Source organism: Pempheris klunzingeri, chromosome 2, assembly GCF_042242105.1.
Source record: "Pempheris klunzingeri isolate RE-2024b chromosome 2, fPemKlu1.hap1, whole genome shotgun sequence".
Classification (NCBI taxonomy): Eukaryota; Metazoa; Chordata; class Actinopteri; order Acropomatiformes; family Pempheridae; genus Pempheris; species Pempheris klunzingeri.
Genome location: NC_092013.1, coordinates 24681152 through 24695501, shown reverse-complemented (window position 1 = coordinate 24695501; position 14350 = coordinate 24681152). Strand labels below are relative to the sequence as shown.

General features: G+C 41.1%; 1 protein-coding gene across 2 annotated transcripts in view; it reads right to left on the bottom strand.

Moving 5' to 3' along the window:
• Nucleotides 1-782: 782 nt before the first annotated feature.
• Nucleotides 783-14350, bottom strand: part of dag1 (dystroglycan 1) — a 52524-nt gene continuing 38956 nt past the window's right edge. For both annotated transcript variants that reach the window (XM_070842436.1, XM_070842428.1), the window contains exons 3-4: nt 4942-5403; nt 783-4785 (exon numbers count right to left, since the gene is read on the bottom strand). In XM_070842436.1, coding sequence (XP_070698537.1) covers nt 2959-4785; nt 4942-5403 — 2289 coding nt within the window. In that variant the 3' untranslated portion in view covers nt 783-2958. The remainder of the gene's footprint in view (nt 4786-4941; nt 5404-14350) is intronic.

The following is a 14350-nucleotide window of genomic DNA, read 5'->3' as shown; positions in this document are numbered from 1 at the left end:
CAACAGCTGCCATGACGTCTTGTGTGCATAGAACAGGAATCATGATGTGGCCTTAACTATAGTATTAACTGTAGTATTCATTTTACTTCAAAATCTGGGTAAAAAGAAAGTTGACTCTTTTTGATGTGATGTTCCTGCAGAATGCAGACAAAATGGCACCACAAATCATTTTAGCAACTTCGCGGTGATAGATTGGCCTTGTCTGATACTTTGAGGATGATTGATTAGGTCCTGTAAAATGCAAGCTCAGCACAGTTATAATCTTCCAGTATCCCCAATCAGATTTTCAGCACAATGATGAGATTTCTGTCTGTGGTAAGTGCTAGATTGCTAGATTCACTAAATACTGTGAATATAAAATATGAAATCTTATACAAATTCTTTTTAATTTGTTCATTTTAAAATCAGCTTTCCTAAAGACTGAAAGACAGCTATTTTTTTAGCACACCCTTTAACTCTGAAATGAGTAGAACACTGATTTTAGTGTGAAAGATGAACACCTTGTCATAGTACACACTCCGCTATGTCACAAGTTGTCTCAGTCAAACCAAAATCAATCCACCATTAATCTTTGTCATCACTATAATCCATTTATGTATTTTAGTAAGTTGCACTATCTTTGGGAATACATTCATCATTGCCTTCCCTACATCCAATTTAACTGAATTATCACAGAGGTGCAACAGGGCTGGCAAATTGTTTACATCTAATCAATATTCTCACTATTCAATGCAAATTATCTGTATGCAATGTGTGGAAAGACAGATGGAGCTGAGAGAGTGTTTTCACAGCGTAGCCTTTTTAATGGGCAGAGCTTTCAAACTGAATTGTCCAACTAGTCATTCAACAGCAGAATAATTTAGTACAGAAAGGACAGCAGTGCAACCATTCCAATGAATCCAAAGACCATTGATGGTTGCCAGGCAGCAAGCCGTCTAGGGAGGTAAGACCTCTTGTGGACTTCAGACGATTGATTTATCAATTCAAGGCTAAGTGGGAGCAGTAGAAAAGTGACAGTGATCAAAAACCTCCTCCATAAACATCAGTAAGGGGACGTATGACCGGACAAGACATTTTCCATAGGCGGAAAACTCCCATTAGAACCAGCAAGAAACATGAATAAAGAACGTTGATTTTTTTTTTTATCGTACCAGTTGGTTTTATTATGACAATGCACACTCGAAAAGCAAAAAAGCCTTGGCATTCTGCAAAAACCAACAATATTCTGATAATGCGTGTCACTCACTAAAGCCTGCATCAACCAGTCACTGAGTGGACTGAGCCATACATTATTATTGCAAAGGGTCACTTTCAGTTGAAACTCATTCTCAAACATAAAGACATAAAAATAAAATTTGTGAGTACATAAAATATCGGTCATTCCATCTTTGTATAGTGGGAGATACATTTTGATATGCAAACACACACAATAAAATAAAACACTTGAAATGTGTGACCCATGACGAGAAAGAAAGTTAACATAACTGAATCATAATTGAACTTCTAGGCTAAGATTTTACAAATCACAGAAGACTAATTATTAATCATGTTTTCTTTAATAATCAAACAATTTGAGGCTGTATCAAAAACTCTGTAAAAAAATTAGGAGATTTTCATTGACCATTTTTCAGTGAGCGAATTACTGAAAATTCAAGATTCTTCCCTCTGAATCTCTGCCTCAGTCTCAGCCACAGTCATCTCCTCTGTGACGTCTAAAATGTGAATATCTGTACAATCCCAACTGGGAGAGTCTCCATGGCACACAAAGTTTCTCCTCTTAGTGGGGAGAATAACTGCTTCATTACATAAAAAAATAATTATCCCTGGTCCAAAATAAAGTGAAAAGATCCTTTTCCTGTTTACGCATATATCTGGAGATACTGTATGTATGTAGAAAAGGGCAGAAATGGCATTTCACTTTACTGTTTATTTGTTAACCTCAAACAACGCTGTCACCAAGTTTTCTTGTTGCTTGCACCTTACTGAGCCCGTTAGATGTGCAACTGAGAGGAAGGTAGGATTTTCATCTAATGTACTGTATTTGACATTTGTTCAAAGCATGAATAAAGAGCTCCTGCAGGTCTTTCTGCTTTCTTCCAACCGCCAAAAAATATAACACAATCTATCAGAACATCTTCCAGATATACAGTAGATTTTAAAACCAAGAAAACAAACAAAATATTTATTATTCATCTCTAAATCTTTTTAGGCTACCTTGTTATTTTCATCGTTACTAGACATTGTGAATAAGGATAGCAACAGACAACTAGTGTTAAAAGGCAAACTGTATTGAATCTGAATAAACACACCCACTCATTCCCACGCACACACAGACACCTCTGCCTCCCATTCTCTTGTGTTGTCTGCAGGGGTGATTTGAGATCCTTGTGATAGCATTTTTCATGTTCAGAGAATCTCATTCTCCTTATTACAAAACATGAGTTGTTGCCTGCAGTGGTCTGATGGTAGGTCACTGTCTTCTTGTATTATTTGAAAGCAAGACAAAAGAAGAGTTGTTAGGCAAACAATTCAATCCAGGAAAAAAAAAAAATCTTGGGCTAATGATGAAAAAAATGAAACCCAGTATTTTAAATCAACAGAAAAAAATGAAATGCTGGGAAGGGAGAACACATCTCCCAATTGTCAATTCTGACCAACTGGTCAATCCAAAATGTGACTAGGATTGTTTGTCTTAGGCCACTGTCGTAGCTGGGCTACCTCTAAAACAGTAGTCCCTCCCAGCTGTTTTTAACCAATCTTCCCATCTATCTAATGTAAAACCCCACCTGACTCATTACTCCCCTTCCCAAACCAAAGACCCCTGTAGCTGTTTTGTACTTTAGCACCTCTTGTCATCTCTCCCTGTAAATGTCCAGACAGACAAACACCAGAATGGAAATCGTCACAGTTCCTCAGACATCCTCTCCCTCCACCCTATGAGGGGAGGTTACACAAGTCTTAGGGTGGCACATAGGGAGGTGGAGATCTGTAGGGAGTCATGTTCTTGGGACGGGAGCCTTTGCCCTCCATGGGAGTGGTGAAGGGAGGTGGTGGCTGGTAGGGAGGCGCATTGGGGTCCTCATCCCGCAGAGCTGTGTACTCCCCCAGCAGCTCCTGGTTGAGTGGAGTGGTCTCTGGCGTGGCCATGTTGGGGTACTCGGGAGGTGGAAGTGGCGGTTTCTCCTCCTGTAGAATTAAGGGCATACTAGAAGACGGAGGCGGCTTAGAGTCATCAAGTTCATCTGCAAAGATAATTGGCACACCTTTTTTGATGAAGGTGGCCTGGTCCTCAATGGTCAGCTTGCCCTTTCGTTTCTTCCTGTAGCAGATCATTGCAATGATGCCTGCTATCAACAAGATTGCTGCCACCACCACAGCAGGAATGACTGTGTGGAGATAGACGTCATCTGTGCTCTGCCGACCTGTTCCCAAAGCTGGAGTGACTGCTTGAGGTTCTGGTATATCAATCTCTCCTGGTGGGACAAAGGAATATGTTCTGCAGCTTGCCCTTCCCTTGACCATGACATCCAGTGGTCTGAATTCAGGCTCCATTGAGTATCGGAAGGTCTGCGAGGGTTTTCCGTCAGCACTGGCAAGCATCCTGCTCATGGTTGTGAGCTGTTCCTTAGGACAAGGGTGCTGCGGGAGGCTGGTGTTTGTCCACTCCACCACTATGGACCCTTTGCTGATATTTCTAAGACTGACTGTACTGCTGTTGCGATCCCCCAGTGCATATGCCAGTTTCTTGACCAGAAGGATCTTTTTGTGGATGTCATTCGTTATTGAACGTGGCTCACCATCGAATCGGACTGTAAAGATCACAGGGGTCTTGTCATTGGCGGGCCAACGGTTTACACGGACCTCAAAAGCATCAATTGCATTAAGGCCACCTTTGTCAGTTGCCTGCATGAAGTACTCATGTTTTCCCACATGTTGGACATCAGGCAAGCCATAGAGAAGTTGGCTAGTAGTGTTGAACTGAATCCAGGAGCCATCTCCAACCACTTCATTGTGGTTCTGTCTCAAAGTTAGACGCAGCTTGTCTGTTGTTCCATCCTCATTATCAAAGAATGTATCAGATGGGATCTTAACCTCAAAGTAGGTGCCCACCAATGCATTGACCTGGTCAATTGGGTTACGCAAGTCAGGCTTCTGATTGGATGGATCTGGGATGAGGCCAGGTGATGGCGTGGTGCGCCTGGATGGCTTGGATGTGGAGGTTTTTGGCTCTCTGGGTACTGGTGTGGTTTTGGGTCTCTTAGGTTTCTTGGTAGGTCTTCTAGTAGGTGTGGGTGGTATGGCTGTTGCCTCCACATAAGTAGGTCTGGTCATGGTTGGCTGGATCGGAATGGTGCTGGTAGTCTCCATTACCCTTGTTGGTTGAGGGGGTCCCAGGCTTGGGGTGTGGGCAATAGGGTCACGGACTCTGATTGTAGGCTTGCCTGGTAGGGGAACAGGGCCTCTAACTGGGGGAGCTGAGCTTTCGGTTGGTGCAGCAATAGAAGGAGAGGAAAGGGTTGGGATAATCCTCACTGGAGGCTCCACTACAGTTGTTGGAGGAAGCACTGCCAGAACAGGCGTCGGAGTGTTGTTTAATTGGCGCCTCACCCGCTTAGGGACATGGGGTTTCTTGTTGGCAATATGCCAGCCCACCACAGGGTACCCCAGCTTGGCTGACATTGTGCCTTCTTTTGCAGGACCCTGGACACTGTTGATATTTGGAACTGTGCTTTGGTCCAGTGAGCAGCCGAGCTTCCAGGACAACAGAGCGCCATTCTCCACCACCTGGGGAGACATTGAGAATTGTTCATTTAATTATCCAACTACTAGTCTCATATGCTAAATTATTCACTGACTAAGAAACATTTGCTTATTCACAAAACCATATACTCATGTTCTCATTAGCATACATTCTCATTAATCATTTCCTCATTCAGTTACCTTTTTGGCATTTCCAGGCCCCGCCATGAATGCAGACATGTCGAACAGCCTGTTGTTGACCACAGGGAGTATCTTCATGTGCTGGAGGCCCACCCCAGAGAAGCTTCTCATGTTATCCAGGAGTTCCAACCTCTGTTTCGAGCTCATCTTGGTCAAATCCGCATCCAGGATCACTGTCAGCACTGTGACAGGTTCCTCGTTGCTACACATGAATGACTGGATGTCATTTTCAGTGGAGGCTTGGTTGGAAGCCAGCTGGGCTGAATCTGCGTCCAAATGATCTTCAGGGTGTACCTCAATTGAAAACACTTCTGAAGAAGAGGATAATTTTGTGTGGTTGGAGATTGATACACTGATATAATGGACGCCTTTGTCCTCCTCCAAAGGTAGACCCTGCAGGATTCTGCTGTTAGAATTCCAATGCAGCCAGGCAGGGAGGGATTCCTTTCCCATTTCTGTGATCTGAAAGATAAACAACACAGAAAGTAAGACAGACATTCTAATATATATATATATGAGAACAGATAATTGATCACCATTGAATTAAAGGCAAAAGACAGTCACAAATAAGGGGGGTATCTGGGATAAACAGTATAATTGATTTTTTTGTAAACACATATTGTGTCTGATCTACAACACAATGGTTTAAAAAATAAAATAAAAAGATGAATGAAGAAAGCAAGTCAAGTGAAGGTGAGGAACAGAAAAAATACTTTTCAAACTTAAACTTCAACAAAATATGAATGTTTTTATTCTGTACACAACAATTTAACGGATTCAAGGGCAGGTGTTATGCCATGGCATGCACCAACGAAAGTTTGCTGTTGTGGTTGTCTTCATTTCTGATGTCATCTTTTTCTATGTGTCACCTTTGTGATTTGTATTTCTCATATAGTGTTTTGGGTCTTCCAATATGTTATTTGTCTCAATTTAACTAATCTGTTAATGATAAAAATTGTGTTTTGTTTTCAAATCTGCGACAGAGTGAGGCAGAAATAAAGTGTTGGGTGCCTGCTCAACATGGCATGAATAAGATTTGATGCTCTGGCTATGCAACTGGCGTCAACTAAGCGCTACTCCTTAACACAAGCACACAGAGACTCACTCAAAAGCAGTGCTCTGAATTGTAACCCAAACACGACTAAAATCAAAATAACTTGGACAATTATGCAGCTGGGGACGTCCCCATGGCAGGAGGATGATGGAGAGAAATGTATGAGGGGATTGACTATAGATCCACACACAAATTCAAAAAAAGGAACAAATGCATCCTGTACTCCCCAGCCCCTACAAGTTAATGCTGCAGCTAATAAATCCTGGTTGATAAATTATGTAGAGGCAGTGCTCCCTAGACACATCATTAATGCTCTAACCAGCACACAGGCAGCGCTGGGGGAAAATGCATGCTCATATTAACACACACAGACGTGCACACCCAGACACACGAAAAATGGGACTCATGCATAAAAGGCAATTAATAAACACACATGGGTAGACATGGAAAGCTGTATGTGCATTTTCCCTCACACACACACACACACACACACACACACACACACACACACACACACACACACACACACACACACACACACACACACACACACACACACACACACACACACACACACACACACACACACACACACACACACACACACACAGTGTCAGGAGCTGTGCTTTTAACAATGATCCCCTCATGGACAATTCCTTTAAAAACTCTCCCCCCTGGACAATTATCCACATCTTCACATTCCTCTCCCCTTTTGTCACACATACTCTCTTTTCCTTTTTCCAGAAGCAGAGGAAACAGTGAAAGAACATAGCTAAATAATCTATTCCACCAACGATTTTATGTTCACGTCATGTCATGTGTTTCTTGATCCTTTCCCCCTTTCTACTTGTGACACTTACCCATCTACCCCTGCTTTCCTTGTTTTTCTGATGTCATTATTTCAAAATGTCATTATCAAAATGTGACAGTCATTTTCACTGGTAGATTAGCTCAGTAGCTCATTTCTGAGGTGGTGATGTAGAAAAAATTTAATGGCCAAGATTTTGAAATCCACCTTAAAATGGTTCCTACAGGAAACATAAATATTATTTACATTTCCATCAAACCAAGATAATTGTAGATTACAGAAAAACATGCAAGACAAGTGACAGTTTACACAACTCTGAGTCATTTCTACTTTCTCTTCAGTGGAAAAGAATGTCCTCTGCTGACAACAGAAATTCCCAAATAGTAACTAAAAGTGTAAATGGCATACATGTGGCTGTAAAGGTGTCCTCATGTAAATGGTCCTCTAGCAATCTTTGATTTAATTTGTCATAACACAGTTCCACAGCCTCTAAACTTAAACCTCTAAACAAACCAATTGTCTCTTGACACGGCATTCCAAATGTAATCTCAAAGAGATGATGAAGGACAAGCCAGTTGCCAGACAATAATCTCATCATGACTGTCATAATTGCCTCATAAATAAGTGCATGCTGAAAGCACAAGGATGGTCACTTTCCAATTAAATATGGGAAGAGAAAAGAAAATGGTGGAACTATATTTCATTTTGCAGGAACTTTGGTCAGACAAGGTGGAAATATCACAAGCTTACAACAAACAAAATTAGCTGTACTGCATGTTCATGGATTTATGCTTATATGGGGAGATTTTTGAAAACAAATGGAAGAGGCACACACAAACTGGTGTTTTGAGCCTTGACAATGTAGGCAAAAGTACCGACAGGGAACGATCTTCTCTCTATCAGTAAGTACTCACCCGGGCAGCAGTTGTGATGGGTTACCGTATCCTTATCATTGAAAATTATACATGGTGCCCAAGCTACACACCAAAAGCAATGTTCTCTCAGCCCATGATCCTGACTGATTAAGTTTTAAAACAAATACGCAATAGTGCCTTTTAAACTCTAAAACTACATGAACTCAGCAGAGAGCTTTTAGTTTTCTGTTTGCCTAAAAGAACATGAAAAATACATCAACTCCTTGAAAATGCCAAGAAAAAATATTTCATAACTTTTCCTGGCACGAGGCTTCAGTGAAAGAGAGCTTGATGTTTGGCCCTAAAGGTTATCGTGTGCTCTCGCAGTCTCCTGTAGCCTCACTCTCCTTCCCATACAACACACACCAGTGACAAGGTTACCGCCTAAGCCCTTCTAAAACAGCCAGGGAAACCCTGCATTTTGGAAACATTATTTGGAGAAGCACAGAGGGTCAGGGAGCAAGAATGAAGGAGACTTAACAATTTTCTGGGAAGCTATGAAGGTGGTGCCAAGGGCAACTTAGGGCAAAGACATATCATGTAGAAGCAATAATCAAAGTTAATTCAGGGACAGGACATTTGCTGAGCTGTATGATTACCTTTCAAAGCACCAGTTATATGACTTGTTCAAGGACTTTTTGACAGGGACATCTTATTAACCTCCGAAAAAGATTCCAACCCTGAGCAGTTTTGAGCAATATGGCTTTCGAGGAGATACACAATTACTTTAAGCACCATGCACAATGAATGTTAATGATCATGGCATTAGCAACTCAAACCACAAAGACATAAGAGCCTTTTGGACAATTTGAAGAAAGAAAAAAAAAAAATACTGAAATGTGTAAAGAGGTCATTCCCGCTGCAAGTGCAGGAGCAAACCACATTAGTTTTCCTCCTCCAACCCCCCACAACTTGAAAGGCTGTTAATTAAAATGAACTAAATGATAATCTTATCAATGTTAGGGGCTGTTTGATCATTTTTCTCATTTTTTCCTCACAGACACATATACAGTCAGCCATAAAGCCACCGTGACTATCATGAGACTATAAGCTACAGTGATGGCCACTGTGGTGCAACAAAATCTGGCGAGAATGTATTTGAAGTCTATATGAGTGACAAGCATGAAACACTAGAAGACATTATCACATATCAGTAGCATCATCCTCATTTCACTCTGCATCACTGGCATCACTCCCTCGGTCTTCTTTTTTTTTTTTTTTAGAGTTACAGTCCATGGTTGTTGAGTAGTGGCAGTTTGAACTAAGATGGCACATCGGCCCCGACAAAAAGGGAAAGACAGATTGTAGTACCCTCAGTGCTGACGGTTAATATTATAACTTGTCAGTCTAACGTCAAGCCAAAATCTATATAATTCAGAGTTGGGAGGAAGTATTTTTCACTACTGTAAAATCCATTTTTAGAGTTTTATTTTATGACAACGGTAAGAATAGAAATACATACGTTTTCTGCTCAAAAGAATAAGTGAGAAACCAGTTCTCAGTCAGTTTGGTATAGTGAATGTCTGTCACATTCTTTTTACTTATTATGAAATATTTTTACATCATTATTTTATGTATTATTTAGTATTGCTACTGCTCAGTCCAAAATAAGGGCACAGATGTGACTCAGAGAGTCACTGTAGTGAATTCAAAATGCTGTGATGTAGTAGCCGAATTCATTCAAAACTAACTCCAAAGAACTGATTTCTGAAAATATTATCAGACTTGCACAAAGTGTAACCTTTATATGGCCTTTACTTAACTAAGAAGTCACATAGAGATATGAAGTGTGTATGTATCAGTTATCTTAAGGTTCTTCCCGCCATTAGCAGCATGGGCAAATTGATTTTAAGCTTACTGATTGGACATTTCTTACTAGAATGCTCCTTAAAAGTCAAGAGTTGACTCTGCTTAACTTTGTATGTCTACAGGCTTGTAACTTTTAATTTTTATAATCAAAGAACTAGATATTTCCTGAATATTCAGCTGCTAACCTTTTTTTTTTTTAAAAAAATGATGATTCAACCAGGAGAGTTTCATGCTGATCTAGTTCTTAGAACTGACATTCATTTAACACTGAACAGAAAATGGATTGAACTTTTACTTCTGGATGCCAAATGACCACATAATAAAAAAATATAATTGCCCACACTAAAACACTACTCTCATTTCCTTCTTTATATGGTTTAGGTTTATCGGCAAAACCATACAAACCATGCATTGCAAATGTACCCACTCTTGTCTGACAATTGTTTGTTTGTCCTGCCTTTCCCCCTTGCTCTCTTTATGTCTCATGCACTCATGACCTGGTAATACTGCACATATGTATAATGCTGCCTTTATCAAAGGCAAGATGCACCTCATCAAACACACACCTTTATTATTCCATGCAATCATACAAAGCTCTTTTGAGAACAGAAAGCTCAAGGGGTGGGGGGGAAATAGAGAGGGAAAGAGAGTCAAGATACTGACAGGCAGAAGTAGAGATGGAGAGAAAGAAAGCGAGAGGTCGAACAAGAAGAATGAGAAAGAGAAAGAGAGATCTCCTAAACATAGAGATATTATGAAGAGGTGTCGAGTCTCTTGGCATACAGGGAAAGAAAGCAGCTCATTGTTTCGGCAAGAGGAAAACATGGAGAAAGGAGGCCATTGTTACCAAGAACCCGGTTGACAGCTCAACAGATAAGCCTCATATTTTGGAGAAGGTGAGGAGGAGGAAGAGGAGGTGCAGCCCTGGCATGCCATTGTGATATGATGACTTGAGGTGAAATGAAACTCTGTGTGGTGAGGGAATGGGAGGAAGGAAAACAGAGAGAGCATGACGGAGATGGGGTATTGAGGTAAGGATGAAGAAAGGAAGATGCATGGAAGTAAGGGCAAGGGCAGAGGGAAGGAATGTGAAAAGGGGAGGCGAGAAGTGGAGCGAGACGGATAGTAACTCAGCACAGGGCGAGTGAGAGGGAGGTTCATACAAAGAGAGAAGGGAGGCGAAAACGCAAAACCTAGAGAGACAGAAAGAGAGAGGGCGTAGAGGAAATTGCTGGCATAGTCAAGTGTTTCCAGTGGAAAATATGAGGCGAAGAGGATGGACGGATGGAAGAACTATAGAACGAGAGGGTGGGGGGGCTTTGGATGGCTAACATCCAAAGCCCCCCCCCCCATCATCACAAGACTAGGATAATCCTTTAAAACTACACCCTAAAGGTAATACAATTACCTTTATCTAATTGAATAATAGACTGTCTGGAGTTTTTTAGATACCGTTTCTCAGGCAGAAAGCAGTTGAAAACTGCGGATTATCCAGAATATCTGGTGGATTGTATCTGGAGAGACATAATGTTTTTGAGGTTATCACTGCTTTGAGCACAAAGAGAATTCCATTTACCTCTATGAGATTGATAAATCAATCTTCACAGTTAGATAACGCTCTATTGGAAAGTAAAGCACCTTCTGCCCTCAACAGGGTCTGATTCAACAGGGTCTGATTCTACTTCAAACTTAGGAATCATGGAAACAGCTGTTACACCTGATGTGTACTTGGACTGTTTTTCTCCAATTGATCTTGCTGAATTGATCTCAATAATCTCCTCATCTAGATCGTCAACATGTCTCCTAGACCCCATTCCTACTGGACTACTTAAAGAGGTCCTACCCCTAATTAACACGTCCTTACTGGATATGACAAATCAGTCTTTACTAACAGGCTATGTTCCACAGTCCCTTAAAGTAGCAGTAATTAAACCTCTCCTGAAAAAGCCTACTCTTGATTCAGGTGTGTTAGCTAACTATAGACCTATATCCAACCTTCCCTTTCTCTCCAAGATCCTGGAGAAAGTCGTAGCTAATCAGCTCTGTTATTTTCTAAATTCTAATAGTCTATTTGAGGATTTTCAGTCAGGTTTTAGAGCGAACCATAGCACAGAGACAGCACTGGTGAAGGTTACAAACGACCTCCTTATGGCATCAGACAGAGGACTTCTCTCTGTCCTGGTCTTGTTAGACCTGAGTGCTGCTTTCGACACCATTGACCATCACATCCTGTTACAGAGACTGGAACAGTTCATTGGTATAAAAGGAACTGCATTAAGCTGGTTTAAGTCCTATTTACTAGATCGATTTCAGTTTGTACATATTAACAATGAATCTTCTGTCCACACTAAGGTTTGACATGGAGTTCCACAAGGTTCAGTGCTTGGACCAATACTCTTTATCTTTTATATGCTTCCTCTGGGTAAAATTATCAGGAAGCACTCCATTAATTTCCACTGTTATGCAGATGATACACAATTATATTGATCAATAAAGCCAGATGAACCCAATCAGTTGGCTAAATTTCAAATCTGCCTTAAGGACATAAAGTCCTGGATGAGCAGCAACTTTCTGCTGCTAAATTCAGATAAAACTGAAGTTATTTTGCTTGGCCCCAGACACCTCAGAGACAGCTTTTCTACTACCATAACTGCTCTGGACGGCATTAATCTGGCCTCCAGCTCCACTGTGAGGAATCTGGGAGTCTTATTTGATCAGGATTTGTCCTCCCACAAACAGATTTCTAGAACTGCCTTTTTCCATCCACGTAATATTGCTAAAATCAGGCCCATCATATCCACAGACGATGCAGAAAAATTAGTACACGCATTTGTCACTTCTAGGTTGGACTATTGTAACTCATTATTATCAGGCTGCCCCAATAAGTCGTTAAAGACTCTCCAGCTGGTCCAGAATGCTGCTGCTCGTGTTCTGACGAGAACTAAAAGAAGAGACCACATTTCTCCTGTACTGGCTTCTCTTCATAGGCTTCCAGTAAAATCTAGAATAGAGTTTAAAATCCTTCTCCTTACTTACAAGGCTCTTAAGGGTCAGGCTCCATCATATCTTAAAGAGCTCATAGTACCCTACTACCCCACTAGAGCACTGCGCTCCCAGAATGCAGGCCTACTGGTGGTTCCCAAAGTCTCCAAAAGTAGTGCAGGTGGCAGAGCTTTCAGCTATCAGGCTCCTCTCCTGTGGAACCTCCTTCCAGAGTTTGAGTTCGGGGGGCAGACACCCTCTCTACATTTAAGAGTAGACTAAAAACCTTCCTTTTTGACAAAGCATATATTTAAGGGCTAGCTCAGGCCTTAGACCAGCCCCTACTTATGCTGCTATGGGCTTAGACTGCCAGGGGACTCCAATGGTGCACTGAGCTCCTCTATTCTCTATCCTCCTCTTCCTCTCCATCATTATGTCTCATGTCAGCCAAATGTCTGCCTCTAACTTGGTATCTTCCCCGGAGCGTTTCTGTGCTTTCTCATCTCTTAGGGTCCTGTGGATCCTGTGGATCCTGGTCCTGGTCCCGCTGGTGTGGTTCTCTGGTTCCTGTGAATCCTGGTCCTGGTTCTGCTGATGCGGTTCTCGGGTTCCTGTGGATCCTGGTCCTGGTCCTGCTGATGTGGTTCTCCATCAGCCAATGGATGTGCGTTTGTCCAAGGTTATAGCCTGTCCATCCCAATATCCTCTGTTGTGATATTGGGCTATACAAAATAAATTGAATTGAATTGAATTAAAAGGAAATATTTTGTTTTGTTCTTAATGTGACTCCACCCTCCTTTAAGGTTCTTTGCAACCGTTTGGTAGACCTCACTTTGAGTCACTATATCTCATTGAATGCATTGAGCTTAACTCAACCTGAATGGGCCGTCGCTGCCACTTGGTTTAGTTGCGCTATGCTAAAAAAATCCTCTAGATGTCACTGCGTCTTTGAGCAGTATGCCTTTTCAGCATTCCTTCAAACAGGAAGTGAGACAGCGAAAATTGACTCATCACATGAAGACACATTTTGGCAGAATTTTCAATGGTAAGAATATTTTTTTGACATATCGTTTCAGAGGTGTTATTGAACAGAATTATGTAACTTAATGCAACAAAAATAAGTCTTATAAGGGTCAAATAATTTTTTAAAAACGTGCTCTACCAAACGGTTGAATTGTCATTTTATGGTAAAGGTAGCGACGCTAGCTAATGTCAGTAAAATTAGCTATTTACGATGAAATAAAAAAAACTTCTGATCCTTCATTATTGTTAAAATGATTCATTTAATGATATTCCATCATATGCATGTTTGAATAATTTTATGAGTATGATTTATATAATTATAATATGATTTTTCACCATGTCTGAGACATTTTATGTGTACTGTGTATATGGTAAATATCAAGAATAAATGAGTAGAATTAATACTAATACTGGCTTTACTATTAATTTCATAGTAACAAATAGACATGTTTGTGTATTACCATATGACTAGCACTGCAATAGCACATGGTTTGTAATACAAATTGTTCTGTTTTACATGTGATAGATGGACGCCAAAACATGCACGACCACGCACTTTTCTGGTCCTTGTGCCAGAAAATCCTCAGGATTCAGATGCAGATCTGAGTGATGATGACCCTGTAGATGATCCAGATTATGTGCCCACACCAGCAGAAGAGAGCGGGGACACTTCTTTTGATTCTATGGATGAGGAGGACGTTGCCTCAACGAGCTCATCCTCTAAACCACCATCCAAAAAGAAGAGGAGAAAGGGGAAAAACTCCCTCAAAACAGTTTCTTTGGCACAGATAGGGGACAAACCTGACCCTCAGTCACCCC